This window comes from Macaca mulatta, chromosome 9 (genome assembly GCF_049350105.2).
Source record: "Macaca mulatta isolate MMU2019108-1 chromosome 9, T2T-MMU8v2.0, whole genome shotgun sequence".
NCBI lineage: Eukaryota > Metazoa > Chordata > Mammalia > Primates > Cercopithecidae > Macaca > Macaca mulatta.
The window spans coordinates 111,954,298-111,973,484 of NC_133414.1; the positions used below are offsets into that span (position 1 = coordinate 111,954,298).

Genomic DNA, 19,187 nt, shown 5'->3' on the forward strand with positions numbered 1-19,187 from the left:
AAAGTTTTATCAACCCTAATTTTTACCTAATTATATATTTTCTTTTTTTTGAGACAAAGTCTCACTCTTGTTCCCCACACTGGCTCAGCTCACTGTAACCTCCGCCTCCCGGGTTCAAGCGATCCTCCTGCCTCAGCCTCCCGAGTAGCTGGGATTACAGGCACCTCCCACCATGCCCAGCTAATTTTTGCACTTTTAGTAGAGACGGGGTTTCACCATGTTGGCCAGGTTGGCTCCTGACCTCATGTGATCCTCCCACCATGGCCTCCCAAAGTGCAGGATTACAGGCATGAGCCATCGCGCCTGGCACTAGTTACATTTTTAAAACACAAGGGTGAAAGTTTGCTATTTAAAAGAAACTAGGGGGCATCTCAAATCAGTGGGGATTACTCAATAAATGATAGACCACTGGGTAACCAGCTGGAAAAATAAAGTTGAATCCCTGCTTCAAACCTGATTTACTAAAGTCCAGATAGAGCAATGATTTAATCTTAAAACAATGGAATGATAAAAGTACTAAAACACAAGATTTTTAGATGTTGCAATAGCAAAGGCCTTTCTACATATGACACAAAACTAAGAAGCCATAAAATGCAAGTTTAAACTCTTACGGGGAGAAAACACTATAAGCAAACTCAGAAGTCAACAAACTGAGGTGAGGGAGGATATTTGCAAGCCATCTCAGACAAAGGACTATTTCCTCCAATAGATACAGAGATCAACAAACTGATAAAGATGCCAGAACATAGGTAAGTCACAGAAAAATATGATATAAACATAAGAGAATATCCTCAACTCCATTTCTAATATAAGAAACGGCAATTTAAACTATATTGAAATATTTTTTACCTCTCTTGCAGGCAAAGATAAAACCCACTGGTTTTGATAACACTGAGTTAGCAAGGGATATTGCTTTTGCAACTTTTCCCCTTTACAACATCTCTGACATTTAACGGTAGTTATCAAAATTTATACTGCCACATGATTTGGCTCAGAAGTACACTGGCCTTCAGACAGACTCACATAGATCAGGAAATGATGTATCCACAAGGATATTCCTTGTATGACTAGTTCTAATCTTTTTTAACTACAAATGATTTAAATATCTGCCAATAGGGGACTAAATATATTATGACATGTCCATAGAATGATACATACTATGCAGTTATAAAGAACAACGGACCAAGGCCAGGCGTGGTGGCTCACGCCTGTAATCCCAACACTTTGGGAGGCCGAGGTGGGCGGGTCATGAAGTCAAGTGATCAAGACCATCCTGGCCAACATGGTGAAATCCCATCTCTACTAAAAATACAAAAATTAGCTGGGTGTGGTGGCGTATGCCTCAGCTACTTGGGAGGCTGAGGCAGGAGAATCACTTGAACCCGGGAGGCGGAGGTTGCAGTGAGCCGAGATTGCGCCACTGCACTCCAGCCTGGCGAGAGTGAGACACTGTCTCAAAGGAAAAAAGAACAACGGGCCTCTGACTGTATGGCTACACCATCACTTCTGAAATTTGATTAAGTGCGAAACCCAAGATGCTAGTGTATCTCCCACCTGCATACACACACACAAAATCTCTGATAGGAGGGAAGAACTTGGTGGGTGGTGACTGTCTCTATAGAAGATGACCAGGTAACAAGGAATAATTATTTTTACTTAGTCCTTCGGTACCTTTAAATTTTATACCATTTTATTTAGTTTAAAAAAATGTTTTTTAAAAAGTTAAGAATCCCTTTTAAGGAAATTCTTTTATAAGATCAGATGTTCAGGCTGGGCATGGTGGCTCATGCCTGTACTCCCAGCACTTCGGAAGGCTAGTTTAAGACCAGCCTGGGCAACATAGTAAGACCTCATCTCTGCTTTAAAAATTAGCCAGGCGTGGTGGTGTGCACCTGTGGTCCCAGCTACTCAAGAGGCTGAGGTGAGAGGATCACTGGAGCCCAGGAGTTGGAGGCTGCATGAGCTATGATGGCACTACTGCGCTCCAGTCTGGGTAACGAAGAAAGACTCTGTCTCTAAAAGATCAGAGGGACAGGAGTATCGAGTACACTCACAGCATCCTATATTAAATCAACAGAGAAATTAGAGACAAGAATAGAAGGAATGCTGGTCCTGGTTCTGACCTCAGGGAGGAAGCATTGCTTGAGGCAAGGAAAGACCTAGGCTCACCTGATCTCCTTGGCTTCTCTAGATCTCAAAGCTATTTATGGCTCTAATACCTTTAGAGGCCTTATTATAGCAACTGAATATTAATAAATTGGGAGCTGAAGTGATCGGAAAGCATACCACACAGGAACATTCTCTTACTCATATTCACTGCTTGCTCTTTCTCTTGTCTACGTTTCCTGTTTACAGCTTCCTAGCTTTTGTATTCAATATTTGATTTTCAAACTGGTCTTGACAAAGTGAACTGTAATAAGTAAAAAGAAAAATAAGGCGTGTGTGGGACGAAGGGTGACGAAGACCAAAAAGAGGGTGGAAAAAGTTGGGCTGCTTTGAAATGAATACAACAACATTGATCTAAACGCTGTTAACTGTTAAATAACCTATTGGCATCTCAACAAAAACTATGCAGGGGCATAATAGTGATGATTTGAGTCTAGATTACTCAGCATTCATTAAACAATATGATAGATGAACAGGAAAGGGGACAGAATTACATTGTATGTGAGTCTAACTAAAGTGATGCTGACGCTCACCCGGATGTGCTGGAGGTAGAGAGACAGGTCTCGGATAAAAGATTTAATCAATCTTTCTTGCATTCGGAAGTTTTTTTCTGTTTCTTCAAATACTTCATCTTTTATCTGTTCAAAAATAAACAAGTGCTGTTAGCAAATTTGGATGCTCCTTTAATCTTACTGGCAAAAGTAGCTTTCTTTTTTTTTGTGGAGACCAGAGTTTTACTCTTGTCGCCCAGGCTGGAGTGCAATGGCGTGATCTTGGCTCACTGCAACCTCTGCCTCCTGGGTTCAAGCAATTCTCCTGCCTCAGCCTCCCATGTAGCTGAGATTACAGGCCTGTGCCACCACGCCCACCTAATTTTTGTATTATTAGTAGAGATGAGGTTTCACCATGTTGGCCAGACTAGTCCCGAACTCCTGGCCTCGGGTGATTGACCGGCCTTGGCCTCCCAAAGTACTGGGAATACAGGGGTAAGCCACCACACCCGGCCAAAAGTAACTTTCTTAAAAACATCCTTTGTTCAAATTTTAAACCTTTAATGTTTCCCGGAATCACAGTGAATTGATTTAAACACCTGCATGTGGTTTCAAAAGACCTCCAAAATATACACAGATCCTCCTTTAAACCTTCTTTGCAAGCCCTCTGCTCTGGCCAGGCTGCCCTCTTCACCCCAGCACTGCCATGTCTGCTGATCCTAGGACTGTCCTTCATGAGGTTCCCCGGCCTGGCAGGTTCTCTCCCTCCCTGTGGCATACCTGCCCCCTTCCTATAAGGCTCAGGTCAACATGACTCTTGCTCTCACGGAACTCCTGTTTTTCTAAAATACTACAGCATTTGGAGAACAAAGTACAAAACCTAGCAATGGACTATTTTCTGGCTTATATTTTCCATTAATTGTACCTTGTGTATATAGTATAGCGGAATGATGTCTGGTGACTTCAGGTCAACTTTCAGCATTGCCGATAAACTGTCTGTTTTTCAACCCACTCAATCTCTTACACTTAATGTTTCCTTCTTTGTAACATCATGTATCCAACTAGCTGATCTCTTAAATTCCTGCTAGCTTAGTAAGTCTACAACTATAGTTTTGTCCCACCAAATAAATTATAAGCTCCTTAGAGGTGGTGAAAACTACCATAGTTATTACATGTCGACTGATCTGACCCTCTAATTTGCCTTTGTAACCAGCAGCTGGAGGGCCCTGTCTCCACCAGCTCGCAAAACCAGAGGACGTCCAAGGAAGGGAACCATACCAACTGACGCCAGGCAGGCTGTCTCATAGAGCCCTGAAAAGCTGTCAGAGATGCGCTAAGCCTTCCAGGATGGGGATCTCACCTGAGGAGCAAAGCCAGTGAGGTGCTTCAGGTGACTGCTAACTCGGTTGGATTTCTTGATGATGGAGTGGATGTTCAGTTTGGAAATTTTCTCCATAAGGCTATCTTCATCACCCTTACGGTACTTGAGGACTAGGGGAGTAAGTCAGAAAAGCACTTTCCTCAGCATGACATACTGCAAAATGAGCCATGAAATGAGACAAACACCCAAACAGGAGCTAGTGCTTGTCTTCAACGAGCTTATAACAAAATACTAATCCAAATAATGATTTATGCACAGACATGATATCTGAAGCACAGCAGAGAGAAAATGGGCAGCCAGGAGAGGGGTCAGAGACAAGGAGGAAAACAGCATAGGGGTGTTAAGGGAAAGAACTTAAGGAAATCTGAAGTCAATGCCTGGGTCTGTCACTTAAGGTATGGCGTGAAATCAGTCATTTTACCTTGAGTCTCATTTTCCTCTTCAGTAAAATGCAGAAAGCAATACTTGTAAGGCCATGATAAATGGTGCCATACACATATGAGATATTGATATCCAATCGTCTCCCATAGTAAAATGCTATACAGCAGTAATTTAATTACCATGTCAAACATTAGGCACAACCTATAGAAAAGTATAGAGATAGAAGGGTGGCAAGAGGAAGACTGGGAGGCAGCAAAAAGGTATACCTGGTTGTAGAAGTTGGAGACTACATCGCATTAGATTTGAACCAAGGGAAAGGGCTGGATGACCAGAGAGCTTTAGAAGCCACAGTTAACATCCCATCCTAATGAGGGTGACACAGTTGAAGTAGAAGGCAGAGAAATGATTTTAGATAACTTTGAAGTGTGGAGAAGAATGGAAAGACAAAAAGGTTATACTGTATTGTAGATATCTTAAGGATATGAATAATCAATCAGCTCAGCACAATCACTGTGCTACATATACTCACTGAATGCTCAAGTTAGGGCCTCAAGAGACCTGATGAGTGCATTCAGTGTTATGAAGAAGGAGTGGGTGGGTGGGCAACTGACTGTTTTAGGAAGGGAAGTGTGGGACTCAACCCAGAGAGGTCACTGGGCATGGGCAGGGAAGACAGGACAAGAAAGGTGAGCAGATTGGAGACTTCTAAAAGACAAGAAGTCCTAGCTTTAGTAGAGGCAGTAAGACATCCAATTAGACACGTAGAAAAAACACGTCTATGCATGGACTCCAGAGGAGCTCCATAAATGAGTTGAGAAGGAAACTGCCCATGCTTGAATAAAACTTCCCATCACTGTCTTCATATCTCTTGAGAAAGGCTCTTATTGTTATATATTTTATTACAGATGCCTTATTTCCAATATACCATAGTTGTGCTTTTATTACTCTGCCTTTAATAAATACCACATTTTGGGCCGGGTGCAGTGGCTCACGCCTATAATCACAGCACTTTGGGAGGCTAAGAGTTCCACACCAGCTTGGCCAACATGGTGAAACCCTGTCTCTACTAAAAACACTAAAATTTGCTGGGAATGGTGGCACACACCTGTAGTTCCAGCTACTTGGGAGGTTGAAGCAGGAGAATCGCTTGAACATGGGAGGCAGAGGTTGCAGTGAGCTGAGATAGCGCCACTGCACTCCAGCCTGGGGGACAGAGCAAGACTCTGTCTCAAAAAAAAAAATAAAAAAAAAAAATCTTATTTCCCCCAAATTCAACCACCATTTCTTTATCACAGCCCTATTATACCTACCACCTGCCTTGTCCAACTCTAGTGAAGTAATGAATTGTTTTAAGAAGAAAAGCATTCTCGGCCGGGCGCGGTGGCTCAAGCCTGTAATCCCAGCACTTTGGGAGGCCGAGGCGGGTGGATCACGAGGTCAGGAGATCGAGACTATCCTGGCTAACATGGTGAAACCCCGTCTCTACTAAAAATACAAAAAACTAGCCGGGCGTGGTGGCGGGCGCCTGTAGTCTCAGCTACTTGGGAGGCTGAGGCGGGAGAATGGCGTGAACCCGGGAGGCGGAGCTTGCAGTGAGCCGAGATCACGCCACTGCACTCCAGCCTGGGAGACACAGCGAGACTCTGTCTCAAAAAAAAAAAAAAAAAAAAAAAAAAAAGAAGAAAAGCATTCTCAAAGGGCATACCTCCTTTTCAACAATAGTGCTGTTCTTACCCAGGTCCTTTCGCCGTTTATATTCATTGATGTTAACGTTGATTTCCTTGACTGCAAGGACTGCATTTGTTAAAGGCACTTTATCTGGGTGGGATTCTGGGGTGGAATTCAGCAACTCCATTAGCAACAGTGGGTAACGCATTACTCTCTGTACTGGTTTGATGAGGAAGGAGCCCAGGTTAATGTAATTTGTGCATCCCCTGTAACAGAAGGAAAAAAGACTTTAGCAAGCTATCAATAATATAGCGCCCAGCCTGGGCAACAAAGTGAGACCCCGTCTTTAAAAAAATTTTTTACATAATAATAATAATAATAATATATGCCTGTGGGCAGGATTTGTTCCTAAATATTGCTCTCTGTTCTTTTACCCTACTTTCCAATTTCAGTCATTCAACATGTATTCATCTAATAAACACCAGGTACTGTTCTAGGTACTGGGGATTTAATAGTGACCCCGAAAGTCCCTGCCCTGGTAGAAGATAGGCAAAAACAAATAAGTGAAGTGTTCACTTGGGGATAAATGCTACAAGAAAAAACCCAGCAAGGTGAGTCTACTTCTAGGTTTATCTATAAAGGAAGAAAATACAGTTGTTTAAGAGAGAGGAAAAATCCACAAAAGAAATGAGTGCATACATCAAGCAGCAATGGAACTTACCATTCGTTGTATAGGCTCCTACAAGGCAGTGGGCATGAAAAGAAAAGAGACAGCTTATTAGAGAGAGTGGGCATGAAAAGAAAAGAGACAGCTTATTAAGAGAGAGAATCTTGAGTTTCACATTCTTCTCGGAACATAAATCATATGTGACAAAAAATTATGCATGTCTATGGTAACATATTTAGTCTACTAAAAAATGTTAGCCCTGGCCAGGTGTGGTGGCTCACGCCTGTGGTCAGGAGTTCAAGAACTGCCTGGTCAAGATGGTGAAACCCCGTCTCTACTAAAAATACAAACATTAGCCGGGCTAATGGTGGCACGTGCCTATAATCCCAGCTACTAGGGGGCTGAGGCAGAAGGATCACTTGAACCCAGAAGGTGGAGGTTGCAGTGAGCCGAGACAGCACCACTGCATTCCAGCCTGGGCAACAGAGTGAGACTTCATCTCTCAAAAAAAGAAAAAAAAAAAAAAAAAAAATTTTAGCTCCTAACTTCCCTTTGATCTACTTACCCATACATTATACCTTTATACCTTGCTTCCCTAAGACCAGGACAATCTCACCTGATGTCAAGAATACCTTGGCTGGGCATAGTGGCTCACACCTATAATCCCAGCACTTTGGGAGGCTGAGGCGAGCGGATCACTTGAGGTCAGGAGTTCGAGACCAGGCTGGTCAACATGGTGAAACCCCATCTCCACTAAAAATACAAAAATTAGCCAGGTATAGTAGCATGCGCCTGTAATTCCAGCTACTTGGAAGCCTGAGGCAGGAGAATTGCTTGAACCCAGAAGGTAGACGTTGCAGTGAGCCGAGATTGTGCCACTGCATGCTGACCTGGGTGATGAGCTGAGATTACGCCACTGCACTCTTGCCTGGGTGACAGAGTAAGACTCTGTCTCAAAAAAAAAACAAACCCTGTATTTAGTCTTCTCACCTATGCTCTTGTTTATCTAGACCAAACCATCCTCTCCTGGCTGCTTTTTAACCTCATAATGTTAATCTAATACTCCATACAGATAAAATTTATTCACATGGACAAAAATATAATCAGGAAACCATTTAAATGATATATATCATGGATATCTTATGTTTAAAATAAGATAGATGTCATAATCAAGTCCAGGCATATACACAGGTATAACTTAGAGAACTAACGAACTGTGATGGAAGTTAAGTGGTCAAAACTCCTACTTCAGATCTGCCAAGGAGTCCTGAAGATGCTTCTGGATCTTCTCATCCTTTTCATAGATTTCAAGCAGCGCAATGGCCTCATCATGATTCTGGCAGTAAATCTTGTATATTCCCTCAAGCTCATCCCGGTGACCAAGAAACACAGGCCCTTTGGAATATACACAAACATACAGTGTTTTTAGTAACTTTCTTCTCAGTATACTAAATGTAAGCTACACAGCCAAACTTTAGTACCATCTACATCCTACCTACTACAAGAAATGATAGTAAGACTATCCATCAAATAGTAAGAAACTTCCATCTAACAGCTTAAAGTTGTAATCATTTAAAGCAAAATTTAGAAAGCCATGTCATCTATGTATGTATGTATTCATTTTATTTTATGTTTTTGAGACAGAGTCTCACTCTATCACCCAGGCTGGTGTGCAGTGGCACAATCTCCACTCACTGCAGACTCGACCTCCCAGACTCGGGTCCCTAGTAGCTGGGACCACATGTGCATGCCACCATGCCCAGCTAATTTTTCGTAGTTTTGGTACAGAGGGGGTTTCGCCATGTTGCCCAGGCTCATGTATTTGTTTTAGAACACACACACACACGCCTCTGAAACAGAGCCTCCAGTCCCTTTGCAGTCGGGCCAAGACAGGCATCTGAGAGCGTTCTCCATGTAGGGATGTAATGTGTAATGAGAACCCCATAAGGACCCCCTTACTTTCTTATTTTATTTATTTTTTCCTGAGATGGAGTCTCGCTCTTGTTGCCCAGGCTGGACTGCAATGGCACGTCTCGGCTCACTGCAATATCCGCCTCCCCGGTTCAAGTGAGTCTCCTGCCTCAACCTCCCGAGTAGCTGGGATTACAGGCACACACCACCATGCCCAGCTAATTTTTGTATTTTTAGTAGAGACGGGGTTCTTCTACAGCAGCAGTTTCTAACATTTTTGTGCATAAATAAGACTATGGACAAAGTTTATTAAAATACCTATAATGATAAATCCCCAACTTATGATATAACCTATATACTTCTTTATCTTATTTTTTTTTAGGCAGGGTCTCACTCTGTTGCCCAGGCTATAGTGCAGTGGTACAATCTTGGCTCACTGCAACTTCTACCTCCCAGGCTCAAATGATCCTCCCGCCTCTGCCTCCTGAGCAGCTGGGACTACAGATGTATGCTGCCATATCTGGTTAATTTTTGTAATTTTAGTAGAGACAGGGTTTTGCCATGTTGGCCAGGCTGGTCTCAAACTCCTGGGCTCAAGCAATCCACCTGCCTGGGCCTCCCAAAGTGCTGGGATTACAGGCGTGAGTCTCAGCCATATACTTCTTTATAAGGCATTAAATAACCAAATGTAGCACTGAGTCTAACAATCCCCATACTGTCACAGCATGAGGAGTGACACACATTGGTAACATTGGCTGCCTCTGGTTGAGGGTTACTGAAATTTCAAGATATTTGCAACAACCTAATGTGATAGGAACATGTGACGACTTCTGTTGGTGACAAAGTCACAGCTACTACTATGTGGTTTATTCCCAGCTACTTGGGAGACTGAGGCAGGAGAATCGTTTGAACCTAGGAGGTAGAGGTTGTAATGAGCAGAGGTCGTGTCACTGCACTCCAGCCTGGCAACAGAGAGAGATTCTGTCTTAAAAAAAAAAAAAAAAAAAATTGTTTTGAGACAAGGTCTCATTCTGTATCCTAGAGTGCAGTGTCGTGACCATTGCCCACTGCAGCCTCCAACACCTGGGCTCAAGGATTCCTCCTGCCTCAGCCTCTCAAGTACCTGGGAACACAGGTGTGTGCTACTACACCTGGGTAATTTTGTTGCTGTTTTGTAGAAATGAGGTCTCACTATGTTGCCCAGGCTGGGCTTGAACTCCTGGCCTCAAGCAATCCTCCCGCCTTGGCTTCCCAAACCACAGAAATTATAGGCATGAGCCACTGCACCTGGCCAGAATCTTCCCTTCTGTCTACTCCTGCAACCTACCAGTCACAGCAGTGGGGGCAGGGCTGGCTCCCTTTTCATCTTCATGGCCACTTTTTTTTTTCTTTTTTTTTTAAGAGATGGGGTTTTGCTCTGTCACCCAGGCTGAACACAGCTCACTGCAGCCTCGACCTCCTGGGCTCAAGCAATTCTGTGCCCTCAGCCCCCCAAATAGCCGGAACTACAGGTGTGCCCCACCATACCCGGCTAATTTTTTATTTTTTTGTAGGGATGGTGTTTTGCCTTGTTGGTCAGGCTGGTCTTGAACTCCCGAGCTCAGCAATCCGCCCACCTTGGTCTCCCAAAGTGTTACAGGCACGAGCCACTGCGCCCAGCCTTCACAGCAACTTTGGAACCCCTAAGCCACCCATGTCTTCATCTGGTTTCACCATTCTACATTAGTCTGCCTTCTTTTCGCAGCCCTTTTCCTAGCTGCATTCTCAGAATCTTCACCATCCAGACTGATGATTTACACTCAATTTGCTGTTCTTCAACTTCCCTGATAGTGACTATTCTACATCAATTACAAACTAGCAAAGCTACACCTTAATCTCTTTCAAACTCTGGGTCACGAAATATACTTAACAGGTCACAGTCAGCACTGTTTTGATGAGACAGAATGGACTTTTTTTTTTTTTTTCTTGTAGAGACAGGGTTTTCCCATGTTGCCTAGGCTGGTCCAGAACTCCTGGGCTCACATGATCTGACCGCCTTGCCTCAGCCTCCCAAAGTGTTGGGATTACTGGTGTGAGCCAACACGCCCAGCTGATCAAATAGAAAAGAAAATATCAGGAAACATCGGACATAAAAATTAGCTGGGTGTGGTGGCACACACCTGTAGTCCCAGCTACTAGGGAGGATGAGGTGGGAGGATCGCTTGAGCCCAGGAGGTGGAGGCTGTAGTAAGCTGTGAACACACTGCTATAGCCCAGCCTGGACAACAGTGTGAGACTGTCTCAAAAAAAAAAGAAAAGGAAGACATTGGACATGGTAAAACTAAGCATAGACATACACAGAAACACACATCCTGGGTCATTATGAACAACATAGCTCTTCATGGGATGTGTTTAAAATCACGTAAAGCCAGTCTTTTCCACCTATGACCACGTGCCCAGAGTCTCCCGGTGCTGCTTGATCATTCTCTATCTCGGTCACCTGCCCTTTGCCCGTCTTGCCCTTCACAGACTTCTCAGAGCCTTCCCTCATCAGATGTTTCAGACTTCGTTTGTCCTTTGTGAATCCCCCACTGAACGCACCACCTGGCCTTCTGCTAGAGCCACCGACATGGTGCTCTCAGTCTTGGCTCCCTCAGGCCCACCACCCACCATTCTCCTCTAAAAATTAGTCCTCGCACCTGGGTCTCAGCCTTTCAGTGTCGAGCCCTCTCCACCACCTCTCTGTGTCTTCAACACATTGAAGCCTGCTACCCAACTCCTTGTTTGACTTTGGACAAGAAGCGAAGGGAAGAAGAAAAAATAAATGCCGGTGCTATCTTATGGAGGTGGGGTTGTGGACATTTGCTTTCATTTCCCAGTTTACTGTCATAATGTAAGGTATAGTACACTATAAGAGACACAGATGCTAAGACTCTCATTTCTGATTTGAATCAGACCTAAGGGGAGAAGGTGCCTTGCAGAAGCTGGTTTAACTCCAACCACCTGAGAGCCCCAGGCACGACAACAGGTAATAAACTGGAAGAAAAATGAGTAACCGCTTAATTTATAATTAAGCCCTTTTAGATAGCAGCCAGCTTTACCTCATTTCTTTCTTAATACAAATAAATGACCCAGAGATACTTATTTCAAGTGCCTTAAAAAATCATATACATTGGCATTTATGCTTCACCATCACACTAAAACTGGGTCACTGTGACTTCCTTCTGCCCAACTCAATGTGTGTATCTCCTTCTTCAACTTCCCGGACCTCTCCGGTTAGACTAAGGGCAAGAACCTCAGGCTCCAGTTTTTCTAACTGTTCCAGAAAATGCAAAAGACACAGTTGTATTTTGTGTAGAAGCTAATGGCATTTGCATTGACAGGCTTGAGTCTGAATGCCAGTCCTTCAATTACTAGCCGTGTGGCCTGGGCAAATTACCTTCCCTCTAAGTGTCAGTCTCTTCACTGTAAAATAGGATAAAGAGTACCTAAACCAGCTGTAGAGAAGGTCACACCTGTAACCTAGCAGTGTGGGAGGACCGTTTGAGCTCAGAAGTTCAAGATCAGCCTGGGCAACAGAGCAAGACCTCATCTCCACTAAAAATAAAAAGGCTAGTTGGCAGGCTGAGGTGGGAGAATCACTTGAGCCTGGAAGGTCGAGGCTGCGGTGAGCCATGATCACGCCACTCATTCTAGCCTAGGCAGCAGAGGAAGACCTTGTCTCAAAAAGGTGTGTGGTGGCTCATGCCTATAATCACAGCATTTTGGGAGTCTGAGGAGGAAAGATCACTTGAGGCCAGGCAACCAAGACTAGCCTATGCAACATAGTGAGACTCCATCTCTACAAAAATTTAAAAATTAGCTGGGCCTGATGGTGCATGCCTATAGTTCCAGCTGCTCAGGGAGCTAAGGTGAGAAGATTGCTTGACCTGGGTAATCGAGGCTATGGGTGAGCTATCATTGTGCCACTGCAGTCCAGTCTGGATAACAATGTGAGACCCTGTCTAAAAAAAGAAGAAACAATAGTACCTAAACCTCAGAGGGCCGTCTATTGTAGAGAACAATTGAGATCCAGCTGGACCTATCTTGAGAGGGTATGTGGTGAGAGAAACATTCAGGAAACACGAACCATGCCACAACATCCCAGAGCTGTTTCCTCCTCCCTTCAGGGGACAGAACCCTGATTTTGTTCCTGTGTCCGTTTTTCTCCCAGATGAGTCAGGTAAATTCCATCTAGTGTAATCCAGCGTCATGACCCATTCCCCTTTCTAGCCATCAGCTTAGCTGCATGCATGTCACTCACTTCTGGCCAACGAGAAATAAGATATCTGATCGGGGAGCTCTGGAAAAGGTTTGCAAAGACTTAAAATGACACAGGGGTCACTCCTTCTGCTGGATGTTGTTGTGTATAGTGTCATGGCTGGAACTGGGGTGGCCTCTTGTAATTAGGATTCCAATAAAGCAGCAAAATGATAGGATGTCCCCTCCCACACTGTGCCAGGGCTGGTCTGTATGACCCACAGAATATGACAGAAGTGATGCTGTGTCATTTTCAAGATCAGGTTATAGAAGACTCTGTGGCTCCTGTCTCAGGCATGCTTGCTCTTGCGTGCTCTCATTCTGTCTCTCGCTCTCTCTCACAGGTCACTCTAGGTGACTCATGACTCATGCCACGTTGTGAGGAAAGCCCAGGCAGAGGCTCATGTGGCAAGAAACTGAGGCTTGAAGAGCTGAGTGAGCTTTCTTGGAAGCAGATCCCTGAGCCCCAGATGACGGCAGCCCAGGCCAACAACTGACTCCAACCTCATGAGATCCCGGGCCAGAACCACCCAGCAGATCCACCTCCAGATTCCTGACCTACAGAAGCAGCGAGGTAATACATGTTTAATGTTTTCAGCTGCTATGTTTTGGTGCAATTGTTATACAGCAATGGATAACCAATAAGTTCCCTTGTTTATAAGAACTAGATTAATGTTTTAAAAACATTTTGACAATGTCCCACATAAATATATTTTAAATTATGACTCAGCACACATATATGTGAAATGAAAATAAAAGTTTCAGCCAGCTGTGGTGGCTCACACCTGTAATCCCAGCACTGTGGGAGGCCGAGATGGGGGGATCACTTGAGCCCAGGAGTTTGAGACCAGCCTGGGCAACATGGCAAAACCCTGTCTCTACAAAAAAAAAAAAAATTACAAAAATTAGCTGGGCGTGATGGCACATGCCTGTACTCCCAGCTACATGGGAGACCAAGGTGGGGAGGATGGCTTGAGGCTGGGAGGTTGAAGCTGCAGTGAGCAGAATTCACACCACTGCACTCCAGCCTGGGCGACAAAAATCCTGTGTCAAAAAAAGAGATAAGTTTCAAAAATTGGTAGTTAAACTTACTTACAGTGCATTCTGATATTTTCTTTTTTTTTCCTTGAGACCGAGTCTTGCTCCATCCCCCAGGCGGTAGTTTAGTGGCTCATGGCGCGATTTCAGCTCACTGCAACCTCAACCTCCTGGACTCAAGCAATCCTCCCACCTTGGTCTCCCAAGTAGCTGGGATTACAGAAGCCCGTGACCATGCCCAGCTGTATTTTTAGTAGAGACAGGGTTTCACCATGTTGGCCAGGCTGATCTCAAACTCCTGACCTCAGGTGATCCTCTTGCCACGGCCTCCAAAGTGCTGGGATTACAGGAGTGAGCCACTGTGCCTGGCAGCATTCTGATATTTTCTATTTTATTTTCTTGAAAAATAAATTGATCTCATGACCCAGTAATGGGCTGCAACCATGAGTGTGGAATAAACGTCATACTGTATGACATCCAAAACTTCTTCTATTGCTAACATCCTGTATTACCCCAAACTAGGCTGAGACAGAAGGAAAGTAGAGGGCAAGTAACCTCTGAACTAAGTACCTAAACCTGTGTGTTCCCGGCGACATAGTTACTCAGTATCAGGAAAGCCCCTTCCTCCTGCGCATGAAGTTTTTTTAAAAAGCTGCTTCTGAAACAACACAGGAGCTCATACCTACAGCATCGCTGATTTCCAGAGCAGCCAATAATTGCTTCGAGACCTTAATCACCATCTGCATATTTCCAAAAAGTCCCTCAAAATCAATGTTTGGTACCTGAGAAAAGGAAACAAAACATAAAGATGCACGGAAATGAGATTAATGGTATTTCAATCATCTTAGGAACAGCTCTTTAAGAATTGTAGAAAAATTGCTGAAGGTCACTTTCTTCACTCATGTTCATGAAGTTTCCAGACTAGAAATATCCATCATTATCTTTAGTGTCATCCTTTGTCCTTGATCCAACTATTCTCTGCCACCCCCATGAGCACTTTAGTATGATAATGGAAACAATTTGGTCTACAAATGCACTGGGATACAAATTCCCACCCACGCCCAACATCCCGTGGCACTGCCCAGCTGCTACAGAAGGACTTGGAAGCGAATGCTCCAAGGGTGTAAACCCAAGCCCAGCCCAGCGGGTCAAGTTACAAGCAATAAGGACTATAAACCCCAGGACACTGTTACCCTTTTCTTACTACCTCCAGCATCCAGAAAAGTCCCCAGCCTACTCACATGTTAGTAAGGGTTTCCTGGATATATTCTATATAAACAGGTACTAGAGTCACGTAACCGCTCACCCCCAGGCTTTGTTATATCATCACTCAGAGTCACGTAACCGCTCACCCCCAGGCTTTGTTATATCATCACTCAGCCTTCCAGCAGGGCCACGATTCAGACTCCCTGGAACTGTTTTCAGGAGCCACAGTAACAGGAGGAGTCCTGGGAGTGACTGCAGTGGCTGGTAGGTTAACAGTAGACTTGACAAGTGAAAGATGCTGAAGGCTTAAGCTGATGACACACGGATGTTGAGGCCCTTGATTAAGAACAGCAGCACTCACAGTCACAGTTTCTATTTCAAATCAAATAAATCTGTGGTGAAACCTCCTATCTCCTAATGCTTCTGGCCTGGAGGACCATACTCAAGGTCAAACTAACTCTGTCTCCCAGTTCCCACCTGTGCCTGCTGCAGGGGTACCATGATCCTCTCAATGCACATTTCCAGATCCCGAATGTAGTCTCTTTCTGTCTGAAGAAGTTCTTCTACGACCTTGGCTCTCTTCTCTAGCATCCTCTGCTCTGGATTTTCGGTGGACACAGACCCAGAAGGGGCCACCAGTGATGAAGACTGGGAGGAGAGAAGCGTCATTTCTAGAAGGGAAAAGAGAACTGGTTAGCAGCTCTGGGTGTAAAAGCAGGACCGTTCCACAGTTTGAGGCAAAGAGAACCCATTCCTTGAGAACCAAAGGTCTCACTATTGTCAACCTTCAGGAAATCAGATCGCACGTGTCAGTTGTAAACAGGGACAGCTGAAGTGCTTAGAAAGCCATCATTGCAGGGAGAACTCCAACCTGTGCAATACCATTTTGAGAATGTGTCCTAAAAAGAAGTAGCTAGCCCACTGAGTGAACAAAGCATGTCTACAAGCTCCTTGCAAAAGAGGTTTAGAGGGGTCTGACCTTATAAAGACTTGCTTTCACTTAATCAGATATAAAACATGGTCCATGATCAAAGCACCAGAAATAACAAGCTGGAAGTTCAAAATACAGATGTAGCACATTAAACAGAATATTATGGGGAGCACAAAACAATGCCAACTAAGGGTAAAATAAAAAATAACAAATTATCCATCTGAGAACTGGATAATTATAGGACCTATCATTTTCCAGTCACTGTAATGGTAGGTTAACATTAGCATATAATGAAATAGGTTAAAAAAAAAAAGGTTTAGATTTTCCCTATGAAAACCTTAACCGAAACTCACAAGCAGGTTTTGTTACCTCAAATGTCCTAGTAGATACAAACTTACTATAAACATGAAGCTTATCAATGGTATTTTCAAGTACAAGAATCTCTAAGAACTAAACTGCATTATTCTAAAAATAAAAACAAATATGTATTCTGTCATTAGCTTTTACAATTATCTATTACTTAGATACATAGGATGAGGGTTATTTATAAACATGGAACAGCATCTGTTCATCTGAAATGAGCATTAAACACGGTAATAAGCAACAGAAAAGAACAGTGAAACAATCAGTCTCTGCTTAGTCTCTATCAAATTCCTCATGATCCAGTTAAACAACTACAAATTTGGTATGTAAATATACTAGTAAGTCTCAGTACAATTACAGGAATATTTTAACCCAGATTTAAGAAGCAAAAACACAAGTGTTCAAACTACTTATGGAAAGTCGGCCTTCACAGCAGATTTTATTCTCCAAAAAATTTTCCACACCGCTTTCTCTCAAAAGTCAGGAATTTTGGGACAGGTGCAGTGGCTCTCGCCCATGATCCCAGCACTGTGGGAGGCCAAGGCTGCGGATCACTTGAGGTCAAGAGTTCGAGACCAGCCTGGCCAACACGGCAAGCTCCCGTCTCTACTAAAAATACAAAAATGCTAAGCATAGTGGCACACACCTGTGATCCTAGCTACTCAGGAGTCTGAGGCATGAGAATCCCTTGAACCCAGGAGGCAGAGGTTGCAGTGACACGAGATAGTGCCATTGCACTCCAGACTGGGTGACAGAGAGAGACCCTGTCTCAAAAAAAAAAAAAAAGTGAGTAATTGCAGTGTTTTAGAATACAACCCAAATTCTGGTTTCTAGATGCCATTCTCCACTAAAAGGAGGCAGGGTTCTTTGGAGAAATGGCTAATTCCAGGGCTGGGGCAGAGAAGGTATAGCTGAGCCTGAAATGTGGAAGAAAGTGAAGAAGTACTCAACAACATGGTGGGCACAGAAGCCAGCTTGAAGGGGCTCCCACTGGCCAATCTGGCACAATTTGAGTATAAATGAAAAAGCACAACAATGGATTATTTCACTGAATAAAATAATCTGTAAGTTCATATTGATAATAGATAAAAGTACATAAATAAAGGGGGGAGAAGAGAAAGCCCTTTCTTATGGTAGAATGTCAGCTGATAAATAAGAGAAGAAATAATGGAGTCAGAAAAATCACCATTTTAGGCCAAGTATGGTGGCTCATGCCTATAATCCCAGCACTTTGGGAGGCCAAGGCTGGTGGATCACTTGAGCTTGGAGTTCAAGACCAGCCTGGCAACACGGTGAAACCTCATCTCCACAAAAAATACAAAAATTAGCAGGGCATGGACTGGCACACACCTACAGTCCCAGCTACTCAGGAGACTGAGGTGGGAGGATGGCTTGAGCCTGGGTGGCAGAGGTTGCAGTAAGCTGAGATTGTGCCACTGCACTCCAGGTTTGGGTTTTTTTAAAAAAAAAAAAAAAAAAAAAAAAAAAAGTCTGGGCAGGTGCTGTGGCTCATGCTTGTAATCCCAGCACTTTGGGAGGCTGAGGCGGACGGATCACCTGAGGTCAGAAGTTCAAGACCAGCCTGACCAACATGGTGAAACCCCATCTCTACTAAAAATACAAAAATTTGTATTTTGCCTGTATTTCCAGCTACTCAGGAGGCTGAGGTAGAGGTTGCAGTGAGCCAAGATTGCGCCATTGCACTCCAGCCTGGGAGACAGACAGAGCAAGACTCTGTCTCAAAAAAAATCCATGTTCATACAAAATACACACTGAAGCTTATTAAGGGGCACGATATATGCAATGCACTCTTAGTTCATTAAAAAAAAAAAACTGCATGTGGAGAGTGGGGATTGAGAGAGAATGAGATAAAAACAGCAAAATGTTAAATATTGGTGAATTTGTATAAAATGTATACAGGAGTTTCATTGTACGATTGCAATTTTCCATACATTTGATATTATTCAAAATAAAATTTAAAAAGACAGAAAAAGCTCTTTCTGGAACTTTTTGGTAGCATGAATGGCAAAACTTGAAGCATAACCCTCATTTCATCAGTGTTCAATTATGATTCTAAATTCACTGTGTTATATGTAAAATTTATTTTCAATAGCCTTGTTTTAAATTTTCTTTGTGATCTCAAAGCAACAGACTCTCAATCCCAAATTTGGTCTCATTAGTGCCAAGTTGAGAATAGAAACTCATTTTAAATACAAGACTAAAAAGATCTGGAGAAGGAGAACATTTACTGAATTCCTATCACATGCCAGGTACTTTACAGATTATATCCCTGAACTCATTTTATACCCACATCAGAATTTTTAAGTAGGTATTATTACTCCCATTTAATAGGTAAGAAAATCCAGGTTTGGAGAGGCTGACAAATTTGTCTGAGGTTATATAGTGAGTAAATGGCAGTTGTGGATTTAGAACCTAAATATATTTAAATCCAAATCCTGTGTACTTAATCCTGCACCATTTGGTTTCCCAGGCCTGGAATCTCAATGAGAAAAGGTCAGGGGCTTATTTGCTGCAAATCTTAAAAACTCCCTGGAAACCACTGTGTACTCTCCTGAGAATCAAAATTCTACTAATTATAGTAGTTGAAAGCACAAAGTACCAGCAAGCACTTACTCATCAATCAGAAGCCAGCCAGCCTATGGATTAGATTTTTATTTCCTTAAAATGGAGAAAAACAATAACAGC

General features: G+C 43.3%; 1 protein-coding gene and 1 long non-coding RNA gene across 21 annotated transcripts in view; one reads left to right on the forward strand and one right to left on the reverse strand.

The window, feature by feature from the left end:
- The window catches only part of DNMBP (dynamin binding protein), a 122,058-nt gene that overhangs the window by 15,396 nt on the left and 87,475 nt on the right, over nt 1-19,187 (reverse strand). For 9 of the 20 annotated variants that reach the window (XR_013398249.1, XM_077947200.1, XM_015147915.3 and 6 more), the window contains 7 exons: nt 15,665-15,858; nt 14,664-14,763; nt 8,002-8,149; nt 6,809-6,826; nt 6,154-6,353; nt 4,018-4,148; nt 2,700-2,804 (listed from right to left, as the gene is read on the reverse strand). Coding sequence is in view for 18 of the 20 variants with exons in the window: in XM_077947200.1 (XP_077803326.1) it covers nt 2,700-2,804; nt 4,018-4,148; nt 6,154-6,353; nt 6,809-6,826; nt 8,002-8,149; nt 14,664-14,763; nt 15,665-15,858 (896 nt within the window). In the remaining 2 variants the exon portion in view is untranslated. Of the gene's footprint in view, nt 1-2,307; nt 2,411-2,699; nt 2,805-4,017; nt 4,149-6,153; nt 6,354-6,808; nt 6,827-7,995; nt 8,150-14,663; nt 14,764-15,333; nt 15,859-19,187 lie in introns of all 20 variants that reach the window. The other 11 variants (XM_077947199.1, XM_077947207.1, XM_077947202.1 and 8 more) reach the window with 5 other exon arrangements.
- On the forward strand, nt 1,596-17,826 carry LOC144331262 (uncharacterized). Its single transcript, XR_013398270.1, has 2 exons — nt 1,596-2,897; nt 17,282-17,826. It is a non-coding gene; the product is annotated as an uncharacterized LOC144331262 (long non-coding RNA).